General features: G+C 33.8%; 2 protein-coding genes across 2 annotated transcripts in view; one reads left to right on the forward strand and one right to left on the reverse strand.

Annotated features, from left to right (window-relative positions):
- Window positions 1-2,160, reverse strand: part of LOC107654283 (heat shock factor protein 5-like) — a 3,788-nt gene extending 1,628 nt beyond the window's left edge. The window contains exons 1-3 of the mRNA XM_016441308.1: window positions 1,671-2,160; window positions 544-810; window positions 199-290 (exon numbers count right to left, since the gene is read on the reverse strand). Of these exons, the coding sequence (XP_016296794.1) occupies window positions 199-290; window positions 544-810; window positions 1,671-2,139 (828 nt within the window). The 5' untranslated portion in view covers window positions 2,140-2,160. The remainder of the gene's footprint in view (window positions 1-198; window positions 291-543; window positions 811-1,670) is intronic.
- Window positions 2,161-3,779: 1,619 nt separating this feature from the next.
- Window positions 3,780-5,628, forward strand: LOC107654296 (transcription elongation factor SPT4). The gene is made up of 5 exons (XM_016441319.1): window positions 3,780-3,958; window positions 4,285-4,391; window positions 4,748-4,803; window positions 5,083-5,136; window positions 5,271-5,628. Exons 1-5 carry the CDS (start codon window positions 3,890-3,892, stop codon window positions 5,336-5,338), a joined length of 354 nt encoding a protein of 117 aa, XP_016296805.1. The 5' UTR covers window positions 3,780-3,889; the 3' UTR covers window positions 5,339-5,628.
- The last annotated feature ends 12,818 nt before the right edge of the window (window positions 5,629-18,446 follow it).

The raw sequence follows: 18,446 nt of genomic DNA on the forward strand, positions 1-18,446 counted from the left end.
TAATATATATATATATATATATATATGTGTGTGTGTGTGTGTGTGTGTGTGTGTGTGTGTTCAAAAAGTATTCCAAAAAGTAATATGGAGTAAAATATGACCTGAACAAGTTGTTTACAGTTTTGTGAGATTCATTCAGATGCAATTATTTATATTTATGAATGATCAGACACATATGAATTGTATAATGTTTCTCACCGGGTAATAAGCATAATGTGAATATGGCAGAGCTGTTTGATCTCCACCTGCTCGATCTGCTTCAATAAAACCAGCAGTGCAACACTGACAAACTACTGAGAGCGAGACAAACACACAACCACTGAACATACAGTGCAGTACGTTCACAAGTGAATAGAATCACAACAGTAACAGTTTCGTCTCCGATGTTTCTCCTAAAAGTAGGAGGACGTTGGTATCTCTGCAGATCTGAGCACATTTTGAGACACTGTGGAGATCTCTTCTCAAGCTCCAGAGGAGACACATCTGAGTCCTTTTCCTGTGGAAAATTAGTTTAATGCACTGTAAGATAAAGTAAGTCAGTACCTGGCGAGTAAAATCCAGAGGGATAGGACAGCTGCTGAGGTATATATTTAGGCTCCTGTGGAAACAGACCGCCGGGACCGGACTGAACCCTGTGAGAAGTGCTGTACGGATTGAGGCGAATGACAGAAACCGGGATGCCTTTGTTAGAGTAGAAGGGAGGCACATCACTGTAAGGAAAGATCCAGGAGCGCGGCGGGATCGGGCTTCGGTCAGACCCCTTCTGCTGATGGGATACAGAACCGAAATGCTGATTCGGGTCTGCACAACCTAAGAAGCGAGTATAAAGGAGCTTTTGATAAGTTTATAGACCATTGAAAGCTACAAAAAATTATTTTCGAGGTGTCAGTTCTGGCACTTCTTTCTAAGACTGTAAATTATGATAGTCTAGAGGTGTCATTTTACGTTAGCATGCATGAGGGCCAGAGTCAAATCCTGATATAATATACATTTTTATAAAGAACCAAGCAAAATTCCAACTGAATTTGATGTATGGAAAAAAGTAGAACTGACTTGTTGATAACACTGTTCGTGTTTCATGGGAAAAACCCAACCCCATATAAAAAGAACTATTTTACTACTTTACTTAAGTTTTCACTATAATAATTACTGCAGTGACTTCAGAACCAACGACATACTTTTGAATTATGAACTGAAGCATTTTCACTAAAGACTGATTTTTACTGATCTCATTAAATGCTAAAACTCATTGGATGTATTGACAAATTAATATTTTTATTACGTTTTTCATTAAGTTTTGGACGCACGTGGTTTTTTTTTTGCTTCGATTTTTATAAAGTAAATGTAAGAATAACTTAAGTTATATTTCCAGATGAACACTTACTGGACTGAAGCAGCTCAGCTTTATTCATTTCACTTTTGGTGTGAAAAGGCTTTTATATTTGCCAAAAATAGTTATTTTAAAATCAAACAAGCAACCCCTGTCCAGATTTAAAAAGTAATGCAAAAGTAACATAACGCATTACTTTCCATAAAAAGTAACTAAGTAATGTAATTAGTTACTTTTTTATGGAGTAACGCAATGCATTACTTTTAAAAGTAACTTTCCCCAACACTGGTCACCACTCATATTTACTTTGTTCAGTCTAGTGTGTGAAAGTTAAACTGGCCTCTTTTCTCATCTGTAGTGTTGTGTTGAGACTGCTGATGGCTGCGGCGCGGGGGACGACAGGTCACCTGCTCTCCGGCCTCCATCTTGGCCTTGTTACTGATGGTCAGCCTCTTCATGTGGACCAGAAGCTCTGGCCGACCCTGTTTGAAGACAGGATTGTAGAAGTGGTGCAGGTTTCGGCGTCTGTCCTTGAAGGACCTGTCACAAACCTTCCGGAAGCCATAGAGGTTAAGCTGCCGGATGAAGCTGGTGAAGTTGGTGGTCTTGAACAGCTTAGCATCGTGTTTGAGCGGCGACAGCAACTCGTCCTCGAACCGCTGCTGGTCGACGATCACGCTCTCTCCATTTGGGCTCCAGAAGACCGAGTCGTTTTGGGGATTGTTTATCAGACGCCACAACTTAGCCGGGAAGTTATTGTAGTTTATGTGGACTCTGAGAAGAGACTTATCAAACTCCACATCCATCATAGTCAACTCAAATAATCAATTAATGACCTGCAGATGATGGAAACCACATGAACATCATTAAAATTCAATATAAACGTTTAATAACAACATTATTACTTTTTTTAACGTCATTAGTAGGCTACATAATCTTCGATTGAACAGATCATTAGAAGTTGTGATCTTAATAGAATGTGAACACAGTACATGTATATCGTCAAAATCTATGAAACTTTGTTAATTGAAAATCGAATAATTAACGTCTTACCGTGTCGTTATATTTACCGTCGGCTACCGCAGCCGTTACTGGAACCGTTAAGCGCGTGTTCACATATGGAACACATTTAAACCGCATCAGAATAAGGATCACGTGACCTCTACGCGCCGGCGGGTTAATAGCGGCCTCTAGTGGCTGCTGGGGTCACTGCAGTTCGTTTACAGTCAATTGCATCAGAACTAATTTTGTTTAAAAAAAATATTTAATATATGGAATATAAAACAAAACAAAACATGGAATTAATAGGATTTGTGTTTTCTATTCATTCGATCATTTCCATTCCATGTATGAAACTCTTGCGTTCTCATAGTTCAGACTATTTCAGGCAACGCAGCTCACTGGTCACAAACATAATTAATTTAGTAATTAATTATAATAATAATAATTTATGCATTTAGCAGATGCTTTTATCCAAAGCGACTTACAGTGCATTCAGGCTATACATTTCTGACCAGTATATCAAACATACCTACAGATTAATTGTTTAAATGCAACGTAAGGGACAGAATTTGAATAAACCAATATTTCAAGGTAATTATATGACCAAAAATGTATAACTATTTTTTTAATGCTTTATTGATTCAATGCCACAAGAACATGAGGTATTACATATTCACATTATCAACATTATTAGCTGCCAGAGAAAGAAAAGAAATTAAAAAAGGAAGAAAATTACATAAAGGTCAATGCTTTCAGATGTTTTCAGTGCTTTTTTGTTTCTTCTAAGATATTTACATATCATTTAAAGTCATTTATAAAATGTGCAAAATTTGGTTTACATTGAGCCCACTTCTTCTTATGTATATGGAATTTTCCTAACACAATAAACAAATGTATAATATGTTGTTCTTTACAATTCGAACGTTCGTTTTCTGTATGAACAAGTACATCAAATATACACATTTCTATCATACACTCTATTTTTCTGTTGATATAGAATTCCAAATCCTTCCAAAATAATCTCGAGTAAATACAATGGAAAAAAAAAAAAATGCAAAATAGTTTCTTTTTCTTGACCACAAAATTCACCTAACACAATAAACAAATGTATAATATGTTGTTCTTTACAATTCGAATGTTCGTTTTCTGTATGAACAAGTACATCAAATATACACATTTCTATCATACACTCTATTTGTCTGTTGATATAGAATTCCAAATCCTTCCAAAATAATCTCGAGTAAATACAATGGAAAAAAAAAAAAAGATGCAAAATAGTTTATTTTTCTCGACCACAAAATTCACAGGCATATTAAGCTTAAATCTTTCCAACACACGCTTAGCAGGATAAATTCGATGAAGTATTTTGTAAGACACTTAATTTTGTTATTGATACAAAACTTTTTGAGCGGCGCGTGTCAGTGACGTCATTACTCGTCGCCGAATGTTGTGCGGCTATCAAACGCTAACAACTCGTCGAAACAATCGTTGTTCCGAGGCGTCTAGAACTAGTTTTTATTAATTTAATTTCAAGTGTATTTCATCAAAGCAACAGGAATGTCTCTGGAGACTGTCCCGAAAGATCTGCGTCATTTGAGAGCGTGTCTGCTGTGCTCTCTTGTCAAGGTAAACAAGACATTTATCAAAACAGATGCTTTCATCATTGATACATGTACATGTTTAGATATTCAGAGCAGATGAGTATAACGCGGGTATAAAACTCTATAGACAGGCTTTCTCTGTCTTATCACGATAATGTTTTTGGACATGGAAATGCCGTGTTATGAATATACAATGGTGAGTGTATGTATTTGTGTGTGTCTGCTTCTTACAGTCATACAATGTACATTAAACATATTGTTAAATACAGTCACAGGCATTACAATTACATTATAGGAAATACTGAATATATTTGATTGGTATCATTTCTCTATAATCTTCTCTGGTTTCAGACTATTGATCAGTTTGAGTACGACGGATGTGATAACTGTGAATCATACCTGCAGATGAAGGGCAACCGAGAGATGGTTTATGAATGCACCAGCTCTTCTTTTGATGGGTGCGTAATGGCACTTCTTAGATAATTAACTCCATGATCATCCTTTACTCTCCCTGTATGGCTTGCTTGCTTTCTTCCATGTACCAAAAACTGAGATATCTGGCAGAATGTATGAGCTGTTCTTGTCCATGTAATGACAACAGGCGGGGATTCACATTTAAAAAGCACCATTAGAGTAACCCATGCAACTTAGGAAAGAGAATTGCACTGGTTTGCAAAGTTAAGGTGTGTTAAAACTGATAGAATATCCATTGTTGAGTCGACTATTCTTTAAAAAAACACACACACACACACACACACACACACATGGATGTTGGATTTCATTCGAGCACTAATGTGTGATGTCTTCATTCTAGTGTTATTGCTATGATGAGCCCGGAGGACAGTTGGGTGGCAAAATGGCAAAGAATCGGTGAGTATTTGCGTGCACTTCACCTGTGAGATCTTCAGAAGCAGTCGGGTGGAGTTGCTTTGCTTACCTCACTCATTTCTGTCTTTCTTTGCATTTCACATTTATTTATGTAGCACTTTTACACAATACAGCTGATTTCAAAGGCGCTTCACATTAATAAACAGGAAAATAGCAGTGTTAATGTTTCATCAATTATGAAACAACTTCAGCTATAAAGCAGCTTTACAACGGCAGTAGAGTCATTATTCAGCTCAGTAACAGTGTGGATGTCTTTCTCAGGTAACTTCAAGCCAGGTGTCTATGCAGTAACAGTAACGGGTCGGTTACCTCCAGGTTAGTGTCCGATTTTGGTCTCGTTCAGCAGAATGGCTCTCTCATGACTGTAAATGAAGGACATTTTGTATTTAATGTGAAAACCTTTGCTGAAAATCACTCACATGAGGTTGATTTTGTGTTTTGTCTCTCAGGTGTGGTGCGAGAGCTGAAGAGCAGAGACGTCATCTACAGATCTAGAGACACGGCTGTTAAAACATGAAAACAGTTTATGGATCACATGTTTGTAAGGCTACACTCATAACCAGCTGTTTTAGTGACTGCTGATCTGTTATTGTCTGGTATTTCGTTTAATGTCTTATGATTTTCTTTTTTACTTTTGGAGCGATTATGGTTTGATGATGGATAAATTACTCACACTTTGTTTGTGTATATATATATATATATATATATATATATGGTCAGTAGGGTTTCTACAGTTAAAAAGGTCATACCCCCGGTTTCACAGACGAGGCTCAAGCTAGTCCCAGACTAAAATGCATGTTTGAGCTGTCTCAACTGAAAATATCTTGCTCTGACATCTCTTAAAATATGTCAGTAGTTTCATTGTTCTGTGTCAAGATGCACACCTGTAATGTTTTCTTCTAACACATTTTTGTAAAAGTTGCTTAAATATCTTAATTTAACTAAGGTCTAGTCTTGGCTTAAGCTAAGCACTGTTTAAACCGGGCCTTAAAAGGTCTTAATTCAGAGCAGAAGGTCTCAAATTCATAGTCTTGGCATTAAATGTTGCATGCACTGCAAAAATGAATATCTTCTTCAGGATTTTTGTTTGTTTTCCAATACAAATATCTAAACATCCTTAAATCAAGACACACGTACTTGTGAAGGAAAATGAAGACGTGAATTCTTGTTTTCTGAGAAACTGAATTTACGCTTCAAACAAGAATGAATATCTGTCAGTCGAATTAAGATTTTTCTGAGCCCAGATATTTGTTCTCGTTTTAATCATGAACTCGCTTCATTTTGATCAATTTCTCAGAAATCAAGACTTCTTGTCAATTTGCTTTTCAAGTAAATGTATCTGATTTAAGAATATTTTGACGTGCACTGGAAAACAAGACAAAAATACTGATGAGGAACATCACCTTTTTTTAGTGTGATTAGAAGTTACAGTAAAAGTTAATTTCATATTCAAGTGTTTGGGAGCAGAGCTGTTGAAACCTTAAGATTTAGTTTTTGTGAAATGTTTAAAAAGTAATGGAGATTGTACTTTGCAGTGTTGCTAATAAAACTCATTGTGCTCCTTAGACATTTACATTTAGAGAGCATATTGATATATAGTGTTCCCTTCAATTTATTCCTTAAATATTACTTACTTGCTCTAAAAGTCTTAAATGCACCTTCATAAAACAAAATGAGAGGGCGCTGTCGCTCCTCAAACTCCTGCTGACTGACAAATGCTGATGGAAATAAAACTCACACCAACTTGAGAATCAGACAAGAGTCTCATATAAGCGCTCAGATTCGTTAATGGTGTTTACTGGGACTCATATTATGGTTCACTGAACACCCCATTAACCCACACTAAACTAAAACCTAACTCATCTAAGCTGTTTATTCAGCAGACGTGATACACTAAACGGTGCATTGTGTTTGTTAAGAAAATTGAGCTGTTACTTTCATATGTTTCTGGATTTGGGTGATGATACAACACCTAAATATCATACACTTAAATATTAAACATTTGACTTGAATATTATACTACGGTTTCAGAGTTTAACAACTTCCCACCAAAAACTAGATAATTTTTGGGGGATTTTGGTCCTGCCTTGTTATGCTTCAAAAATGTCCAGCCTGCAAAAATTGCTTATAAATTTTGTGTTATGCTGTATTATTACCATATATTGGATTCAATCTTTTTATCAACTTGTTTTCAGTTATCACAGGTTTTGTATTTGTTTTTGTGACTGATTGGTCGTCAGCCTCATTGATCTGAGCTCATGCACCTCAGTTTTTTAGCCAAAATTATTCACAAATAATGCTTTTTCACTCAAAAACTGAGGTGCAAAAGAAATACAAAACCTGTGATAACTGAAAGAAAACAAGCTGACAAACAGATTGAATTCAAGATTTGGTGATAGAGCATTATGAGAGATTGACAAGGCAGGGAACACCAAATTAGGTAAAGGATTTTTGAGTACAGCATAGTAAGGGTTAAAAGGGGTCATATGATGTTGCTAAAAAGAACATTATTTGGCGTAATGAAATGTGTTTATGTGGTTTAAGGTTCAAAAAACACTATTTTCCACATACTGTACATTATTGTTTCTCCTCTATGCCCCGCCTTTCTGAAACACGTCGATTTTTACAAAGCTCATCGGTCTGAAAAGCAAGGTGTGCTGTGATTGGCCAGCTAAAGGAAAACTTGAAATCGCATCATATGACCCCTTTAAAGCAAATATCCCTCATGAACTGAGTAAATGTAAGTGAAGAAGATTTAAGTAGATCTGAATAACTAAACATTTACTCTCATACAGTCCGTATTAAAGCATGTTGGAAAATCCAGATTTTCCTCTCTTCACGTGCAATTGTTAATTGTGTCCAAAATTAAGAATATTGACATGGAATGAGTAATAACTTCAGTACAATTCAAATTTTTAGATTGAAATTTAACAAAAAACATTATGTAAAACCCCTAAATATAATTCATTAGTCAAAAAACTAATTTCTAAACTAAAAAAAAATCTATAATAGATATACTTTTAGACAAAATAAACTCTTGCATTTTTAGGCATTTATTTTGGCATGTCCAACTCTAAAAATCACGTATGTGATATTCAGAGATTTTATTAAGGCACTACAGTTATTTATTATTGTGATATTTACAAAGCCAGTGAATATTTTTACTTTTATTTTTTGTGAAAGCATATGGGCCATGAGTGCCTATGTTTATTAAGACAATAAATGTGTTGTGATGTCTGTAGGAAATTGTCATGTAATGAAACAAAGCGTCACACTGATGCACATCTGTCATAATCATTCACATCACAAACACTGCAACTAACCTTTGACGAATATGAGCTTTTTGAAACCATTACTTTTTTAGATGTAGATGTGGGAAGTGTGCCGGGGTGGGCCTGATTTTTCCATGTTTGAGAAACACACTTCACATCTCCACCTCTGTCACGTTTCACCTCCTTCACACGAGCAAACAACAGTTACTGACTGACTCAGAAACAAGACTTCATAGTCATTTCAGTCGTTTCATTGCAGCACCACACCGTCTTGAGAAATGCCTTTTGTTCTCTGCACTCAGAAACTTCTTATCAGAAGTATTTTTACTGTAAATTTCTTGATGTTACATGATGTTATATATATATATATACACTTAAGTCACACTTCTAAATGTCTGAATGTTGCATTAGATCACAAAATTTCAAAACTAAACAAGCACACTGTTCAAACAAAACATTTGACAAAAGAGGTTTGCAATGATCATCAATGAAAACATAATTTCAGCATTTGAGTGATATTTTATATCTAATGCAATTCAGACATTTTGAAGTGTGATTGTAGTAAACAAGCATCACTGTACACGTGACACGAGCAGCAGACAGGAAGTGGTTTCTTTAAGCTGAATAAAATTCTAATTGGAACCTTTAAAAAAAAAAAAAGTGACATGTTTGAGACAGAAAATAGCTTGAAAAAGGACTAAATGTCATTTTGAACATCACCTACTAAACATGATGCATGAACATTAGTGAGTTTTCATTTCAGTTTCATTTATTTACTTATAAAGCACAAATAAAACATAAGTTAAAATGAGACCAAGAATTATAATGAATTAAATGCAAGAATAAAAAGATGAGACTGTAGCTTAGATTTAAAATCATACACAGAAGATGCGGATCTCACAGATAAGGGAAGACTGTTCCATAACCTGGGACCGGCCACGGCAAACGCACCGTCACCTTTCAACTTCAGTTTGACTGTAGTTGGGCCTGAATGAATCATAGTAATTCTAAAAGTGATCAGGATCCGTACGGGTTTGACACACAGCCAGTCACAGACCTGCGTCACTGCCTTTATCAGGATGTTTGATCAAGGTCGTTATGAACAGAAATGCAAAGCTGAATCAGAAATAGCATTCGTTTTGAGAGTGATCTTACTAATGTGCCTTATTGATTACAGAGCTTATTTACATAAATGGATGTTTGAGTCTGCAAGTGCAAAGAATATGTGAATATAAGTCAAGATTTATATTTTATTATATAGAACTTAATATATAGAACATAAATTACATAAAAAATATTATATATATATATATATATATATATAGTTATATTTTTTAGTTAAGTGTAGAGATTCACCCATACAAACACACACACACACATATATATAATTAGCAACTGTCTTGTTTTTTTAGTCTAAATATTACAAAATGTAATATTACAAAATAATCTGTGGCTTGTTTTTTAGCTTGAAAATATAATTTTCATTTTAAAATATCTATTTATTCACAAAAGAATAAAAGAAGAATAAATAGCCCTAATAAATAGTAAATAAGTCCTGTTTTTTATTTATTTAAATTATTTTTTGCTGTTGCACCCACCTCAAAACTGATCTCAGGTCAGTGAGTTATGATGGGGTTCATCACCTATACAAATGAAGAAGAGAAAGTTACTTAAAATGAAGTAAATGAAACTCAAGAGTGAAAGTACAACTTCTCATTAGAACAGGCAGAAATAACTTTAGTGCTCTGTAGAGAAATGACTGTTGAAATAATGTAAAAGAAATATTACAGATACTTCAGATTATCAGTGTTTTGGATTCTTTAAAACACTAAAGCGAGCGAATGTGTTTCAAAAGAACCAGAGAACTGAGGGTTCTTTCACAGAATTTATGAAGTTTCTTCTATTCGAAATACTTTTGGGTTTTAAAATCTAATTTAAGCTAGATTCAAACACATTTGGGCGCGAAAGCAAGTGATCTCGTCTTCCCTCCTCGATTTGTAAGTTCTGTTAGGTTTAACCACAGACACATAACAGCGGCTCACTATGTAGGCTGTATATGTGCACTTCAAAGTGTTTCAGTTTTGCACCCGAGTTTACACCCTAAAACATAGTGCAAAAACACACCCACTCAGTTTAAAAACAACAAGTCAGCATTCGACCAAAAACCATTTAGGCTACATACAACTCCCTTATATTACAAAATCCTAATCACGCTGACTGAATGCTGGCTTAAATATAATGATATAATGCACACTGATATAAACAGCATGCAACTTCTTCATGGTTGCATGCTCTTTATTTCTTACGTTTAATCTGTGTGCATATTATGAGCTACTAGAACTTGTTTTTGTCATTTAAAAGCTAACTGAAACTAGTTCAAGCATGAAAATCCTCATAATGCACAAAAATGAGTTTAAAAAACAAAACTGAGTTTTTAAGCTTGATTGATAATCAAATGAAGAGAACTGAAGCCCAGATCCACAGCAGCTTCCTGTTTCAAGATCAACCGTTGAGTCTCATGAGTCTTGTCACACTCAGATTGACCCGATTAAAGGCACGGCTCACTTTCTACTGTACAAAAGCTACCCTAACCGTCACATGTGTGTAAATATTTAACTCTCTGGTGCTGTTTGGTGCTCACTTTTGACCAAAGAAATTAGGTCTTTTTTTCTTTTTCTTTTTTTTTTTACTTAATCAGAATGGTGCAAAACTTGATAAAGGTTTTGTCACTTGCTATGTAAAGACAAATCAAATCATGGACATGATTTAAAAAGGTTAAATGGTCCTGGAAAAATTGTCACACTTGTACTGTTCGCAGTCGAAAATGACAGCATTGGAAATGAATGGGAAGTGAATTTCATCTAGTGGAAACGGTCGGTACTGCACCCAAACAAAATCTTAGTCATTTTTTGTGATATCAACTTCAAATTCAGAACACAGTCTGTTTAGATTTATGGCTTTGATTTTCACGCAGTTTTAAAGTAAAACATGTTTTGGAAAATGTAAAAAATAGTATTTTTGTGCATTTTTCATAATAATAAGCTTAAAAAATGTTCACGACTTCAATAATCTGTCAAGCATTTTCTTTAAAAAGAGATCAAATCTGTGCTCCAAAGCATTAAAGATTTACAACACTTTAAGTTGGAAATGTACTTTTTAGGTCTAAAATCATAAAGTGGTTAACAGGTAATACATGGATCATGACTATTCCATAAATATAATTTAGTACCATAAAATCCCCTCAAAATACAAAATATTAAATACAATTAAAAAACTAAAATATAGTCCATTAATTTCATTGAAATAAAAAGGTCACTTTTGACCTCCACGTGAGTGTTATATTGATCTCTACATTGAAAGAAGTGTGGTGTAGGATTCACTTTGAAACAATTTTCACTCAGAAATTGCTAGTAAATTTCACAAAAAAAAAAAGAAAAAAAAAAGAAATGGCAAGTAACATTACATTTAATGTAAAATGCAAAATGTTCTAATAATAATCTTTGTTAAACTTAAAAAAAGTTTATAGTTTTTTATAGTCTATCTATCTATCTATCTATCTATCTATCTATCTATATATTAGTGCAGTGATCTCAGCTTGTCAATAAGGATTGTGTTTTGTGATGAACAGAATCTTTAATCCATCAATAGATCAATGAGAGTCTGAATCACTTCAGACTAAAACATAACTTATCAAACAAATCAGACCACATTATTAATCATGTTATGTTACACCATATCCTCCGGTTGTTGGAAACACACAGACACAGACACAGACAGAGACACACACACACACACACACACACACACACAGAGTTAGTCAATAGCAGGATCTCTGAGTGTTTCAGTCACACAATCTTCAGTTTAAAGTCAGAATGACAGCCATCGTGTGTGACCTCATCATGACACGTCTGCCAGAACAGCCGCTATTGGCCGGTTCCTTCTATGGCCATATTTGGAGACGTGTTTGATTTTTGGATGCATAAGGCTATTTTACATAAAACAGCCACATAAAACCATGAATGATTAGCTGATTATTGGTTAATGCTAACCAAAATAGTTTTATAGGTGGAGAAAAACATTTTTTTTCTTCATAGTAATTCACACTAATGCACTAAATATAGGGATTGACCTTCTATTGGCATTAAAACACCTAAAAACAGAATTACGTTTGAGCTATTTTAACAATAATTGCTGTAGATGATATTTTGCTTCTATATGGACTCACTCCAGGAAGAGTAAAAGAGCACGAAACCCATCGTCTGTGACACAATTAGACTTCAGCTGCCATGAGAAAGTGGCAACAGACAAGCTCTCACCCTCCTCTCACTTGCTTGACTTGTGTTTTCCTCTTTCTCTAAAAAAAGACAAAATAGTTGCTTCTCACAGCATCTTTCATCAATCGATTCAGCAAAGGACACCAAGCATCAGATTGTCTTTCTGACCTGCACGTGCTGCTGTACCTTGTGTGGTGTGTAAATATAAAAGTCCATTTCCTGCTAGATTAAATCGTGACCGATTTTAAATTGCATACAAACCTTTTTGTGTTTCTCATTAGCCATTTTCTGGTTACTAAAATTCTATTTAACATTACTAAACTTCTATTTTCAAAGTCTTAACTAGTGATATTTGCTACAGGATTTGCATAGTTGAACTAAAACCATAAAACACATTTTTGTTACTTTAAATAAAATAAACATTATTAAACTGAAATGAAATAAAATATAAAATGATTTTATTTAATCTATTTTAGCTTAGACTAATAAATAAAAATATATATATATTAAAAAAAATACATTTATATTAATTGAAATAAAATAAACAATTATAATTTATTTTATCTATTTTATCTAAAACTAATAAATAAAATATTGTATTAAAAATAAATGAATATAAACGGAAATAAAATATATAAAGCAAAATCTAATAAAAATTAGAAAAAAACAACAAAATTACTAAAACTTTAACTAAAGTATTGAATATTCAGAAAAACATACAAAAAAAAGAAGAAACTTTAATTTAAATGTACTTGACACACTAAGGCCTGTGAACAGCATTGTTGTGTACATTTCAGAGGTTTCAAATGAATATTTACTTGTAACAAAATATTTTAATATTTATATATATATATATCCAAATATCTAATCTTAAAACAGTATATATACTGCATATTAAATATGTATTTTTGTATACATTAAATTCTCAACACTTTTTCCTCTTTTAAAAGACCAAGGCATTGAAACTGGCGGGTAAATGTGTCATAGTGAAACCAAACGAGACGAGAGTCAACTTCAGATCACATCTCTCTCACCACACCTTTTTCCACCCTGCTTTTTATAATTGTTCAAAAACCATACGGCTCAAGCACACACACGCACGCTTAAAAAAAATCCCCAGCTCTCCACTCTCGCTGTGTCAGGTTGTCATGGCTGCAAACAGACTTTGAAAGGCTGGTCTGATAACATGAACTGGGGAATTGAAACTCGGCCGGTGTTCCCTGTATGAAAATAAACGCTCAGGCCTTCAAACCCAAGCTATATCTGATGCCCTTGTTCAGACACAAAGAAGAAAGAGAAGGACAATGCGGTTTATGCTGATTTAAACCTGCAGCATCATGTGCATGTCAATAACCACTAAAGCAACAGAGCAGTCCTTCTTAAAACCACAATGTTCCAAAGATCTGGGTTAAAAATCACATTCAGACATTATTCATCTCTCAATATATCCTCATTAATCGACTGATCTTCAACTACAGCTGTAAGACTTGTATGCATGCATGCAATCATCAAAATACATCGGCCAGCAACATGCCGTTATTAAATGCTTTGTAAAATAAATAAGAAACTACATGCAACTGCTCATCAGACAGCATGCATGCACGCATGTTTTTTTTGCAGGTGTTGCACACAGGAAATATCACGCTCGAGTCGCTTTACGGCTCCTTCCTGTGCCTGATCACATCAGATCTGCATTTCTCCTCTTTTAGTCAACTTTACTTCATTTTAGCACGCTTTCAGAACTAATAACCTGGCTATTCCACAAATAAACTGTGTATTGATCTGGATTCTGCTTTGAATGCAATCCTGGTCAGTCAGAGACAAACTGCTGGCATCGTTTCTCCCACACACTTTCCTCACTCATAATCTTGCATCAGCTGATAATTCACTTCCCTCTGATGGGGATTGAAGAGACACGCTTTGGCGTTTCCCCTCGTGTTGCAACTGTTTAGCAATGGGAGAACAAACTGAAAGAGCTCAGGAGAACAGAAACGCCGACTGGGAAATAGTCATCTATGACATTTATGTTCATTTGAACCATTTTATGCTTTAACATGAACTTATGAAACATTTGGTCCCTCAATTTTGAATATTTGGTTACATCCTTATGATGAGTAGCCTGTATTTGAAGATGAATCGCTTGTATTTTAAGTTGAATCACTTGTATTGGAGATGAGTCACTAGTATTTCATGATGAATTGCTTATATTTTAAGCTAAATCACTTGTATTTTAAAAGGAATAACTTGTATTTTAAGATGAATCCCTTGTATTTTAAAATGAATCACTTTTATTTCAAAACGAATTGCTTGTATTTTGAGATGAGTTGCTTGTATTTTAAGTTGAATCACTTGTATTTAAAGATAAATCACTTGTATTTTAAAAGGAATCACTTGTATTTTAAGATGAATCACTTGTATTTTGAGATGAGTTGCTTGTATTTTAAGTTGAATCACTTGTATTTAAAGATAAATCACTTGTATTTTAAAAGGAATCACTTGTATTTTAAGATGAATCACTTGTATTTTGAGATGAGTTGCTTGTATTTTAAGTTGAATCACTTGTATTTAAAGATAAATCACTTGTATTTTAAAAGGAATCACTTGTATTTTAAGATGAATCACTTGTATTTTGAGATGAGTTGCTTGTATTTTAAGTTGAATCACTTGTATTTAAAGATAAATCACTTGTATTTTAAAAGGAATCACTTGTATTTTAAGATGAATCACTTGTATTTTGAGATGAGTTGCTTGTATTTTAAGGTGAATCACTTGTATTTAAAGATGAATCACTTGTATTTTAAGATGAATCACTTGTATTTTGAGATGAGTTGCTTGTATTTTAAGGTGAATCACTTGTATTTAAAGATGAATCACTTGTATTTTAAGATGAATCACTTGTATTTTGAGATGAGTTGCTTGTATTTTAAGGTGAATCACTTGTATTTAAAGATGAATCACTTGTATTTTAAGATGAATCACTTGTATTTTGAGATGAGTTGCTTGTATTTTAAGGTGAATCACTTGTATTTAAAGATGAATCACTTGTATTTTAAGATGAATCACTTGTATTTTGAGATGAGTTGCTTGTATTTTAAGGTGAATCACTTGTATTTAAAGATGAATCACTTGTATTTTAAGATGAATCACTTGTATTTTGAGATGAGTTGCTTGTATTTTAAGTTGAATCACTTGTATTTAAAGATAAATCACTTGTATTTTAAGATGAATCACTTGTATTTTGAGATGAGTTGCTTGTATTTTAAGTTGAATCACTTGTATTTAAATATAAATCACTTGTATTTTAAGATGAATCCCCTGTATTTTAAAATGAATCACTTTTGTTTTAAAAAGAATTGCTTGTATTTTAAGTTAAATCACTTGTATTTTAAAATGAATCACTTTTATTTTAAAACGAATTGCTTGTATTTTGAGATGAGTTGCTTGTATTTTAAGTTGAATCACTTGTATTTAAAGATAAATCACTTGTATTTTGAGATGAGTTGCTTGTATTTTAAGGTGAATCGCTTGTATTTAAAGATGAATCACTTGTATTTTAAGATGAATCCCCTGTATTTTAAAATGAATCACTTTTGTTTTAAAAAGAATTGCTTGTATTTTAAGTTAAATCACTTGTATTTTAAGATGAATTGCTTTTATTTTAAGATTAATCACTTTTATTTTTAAAACGAATCTCTTGCATTTGAAGATGAATTGAAAAGTGTCTGCTAAATGAATAAATTAATTTTGAAATATAGCAAAATAACACACTGGTGCGACAGGCATCAGTGATTGACAATAAAAAACATGTTTTTTCCTATAATACAAATTGGCATTAACCTGAATTGAGACTCTTAAAGGGACAGTTCACCCAAAAAGGAAAATTTTTGTCTCTCCACCATCAAGATGCTCCAAACCTGTATGAGTTTCTTTCTTCTGCTAAACACAAAATGAGATATTTTAAAGAATGCTGGTAACCAAAAAGTTGACGGTACCCATTGACTTCCATAGTATTTTTTTTCCCCACTGGGGGACCAATAACTTTTTGGTTACCAACATTATGCAAAATATCTTTTTATGTTCCACAGAAATTCCTACAGGTTTGGAACAACTTCAGGGTGAGTAAATCATTCATTTTTTTGGATCCATTTAAGTGAGTTTTTAATGTCAATTTATCGAGGCGTCCGACTCTCCCGTAACAGCACCTGTAAATAAATGCTGCATTCAAAACACGTCACAGCAAAGGAAATGTGAATACTGTATGTGTGTGGACATCAGCATGCGCTTAAACGAGTCGGGGGTCACAAAGAGCAGCAAATGAAAGAGAGGCGTGAGGCACTGACTGTTATGCCTCTTCCTGTGTGGTTGAGCACCACGTGGTTGGCAGCAAGGTTAAATACGAGCACTTCTCCTGTTTTAGGCCCATTTCTACTTGGGCTGAAGAAGAAGACACCTGAAGAACCCTGGTAAGACCACTGGAGAAGAAAAAAGAGGCAACCATGGCACTACTGGGCTTGATCTACAGAGGTATGGATGTATTTGAGCCATAAAATACAAGTTCTGATGGGTAACGTATGGTTATCGTTATACTGGGATGCGCAGGAAACAGGAAGTGATTTATTTGGTACATTTTGGCTTTTTCTTGTTTCTTCATTAATGTACATAATGATGCATAGCTTTATGCATTAATGTTCTGCATAAATATTTTCAAGTTTTTCACTGTAATGTTTGTAAGAGCAAACGATCATGTTGGACTCTCCACTGACGCATACATACAATTTAAAAATAAAAAAAATATTTTGTAAATTTTTGGAATGCAATAGATTGTCAATTGCATTTCAAAATTATTTATTAACTGACAATATATAGAGCAACTTTTAAAAATAATGCATGTGCACAAGTTCCTGTTTAACAAAAATGCTCAAAGTGCTAAAAAAACCCAGCAAATTTTCTATCTTTGCAGTTTCTTTTTTTCCCACACAAAACAACAGCAAAACCAAAACAAATATGAGCATTTTAAAATAAATATCTGTAATAAAACACTCATCTTCTTTTGAAAGAAAAAGCTTACTCATGTTGATAAAAATGGCTGCCATCTGATGTGAGGAAGACGTTTGTGTCGCCACCGCCAGCATTTGCGAATGACGCATTTTTTATTCTTAAATTTTCTATTTTAATCAACTTGTTTTCATAAATTGCTGTATAAACTTTAACATGATTCAACAAAATGCATGTTGCAGTATATTTGTTGTACATAATGCACCTAATAATCTAGTTCAATGAATTATTAATCTCAAAACAATTCTATTTTTCATGTTATATGTTCAAATAGCAATCAATCAAACTCAATTTCCTGAAATGTTAAGAGTTTGAAGTCTGTATAGAGTCTGGGTGTGGTTCACGAGCTGTGCAGACGTGGAAATGTGTGCGTGTTTATGTCAAACAGGAGTTTGAGATCTCCAGCGTTTCTCCAGAGGACACCTGGACACCTGGACATTGGGACATACAGTGCAGTCATCCATAAAGTAGAAAGCACTACTAAACCCCTCGCCACAGTGTAGTGTTTCCTACTTTATGGATGAGTGTACTGTTGGCTGCTGGGAAACTTCACGCCGCTCGACACAGGACGACAGGAAAGAGAGAAAAGAGGAACTGGCTTGGTTTCGTAAAGCCGTGCACGTCTCATAGTGTCAATGCACATCCACATGAGACGGCAGCACGCTTGCAGAAACTAAAGCCGGGTTTCTCTGATTGATGTTGCTGTAAAAGCACTGAAAATGTCTTGTATGATGCATGTTTTAAACTTCAATAAAACAGAAACAAATAAAACCCTTTTGTCTCTGAGTCAAGGTTATTATTGTTAACTAAAACTGAAAACTAAAATAAATTTTTTTGTCTCTTGCTACTTGAATTAAATGTCAACTGAAATGAAATAAAAGAAAAACTTTTATTTACTAAACATTTTTGTTACTTGAGATAAATGTTCAACAAAAAAAAACTAAAACTGAAATAAAATTAATAAAAACTATATAGACATAAAAATCATATAAAAAACAAAAAACACTAAATATAGAAAAAAAAT

The sequence above is a fragment of the Sinocyclocheilus anshuiensis genome, unplaced genomic scaffold (genome assembly GCF_001515605.1).
Source record: "Sinocyclocheilus anshuiensis isolate Anshui unplaced genomic scaffold, SAMN03320099.WGS_v1.1 scaffold163, whole genome shotgun sequence".
Classification (NCBI taxonomy): domain Eukaryota; kingdom Metazoa; phylum Chordata; class Actinopteri; order Cypriniformes; family Cyprinidae; genus Sinocyclocheilus; species Sinocyclocheilus anshuiensis.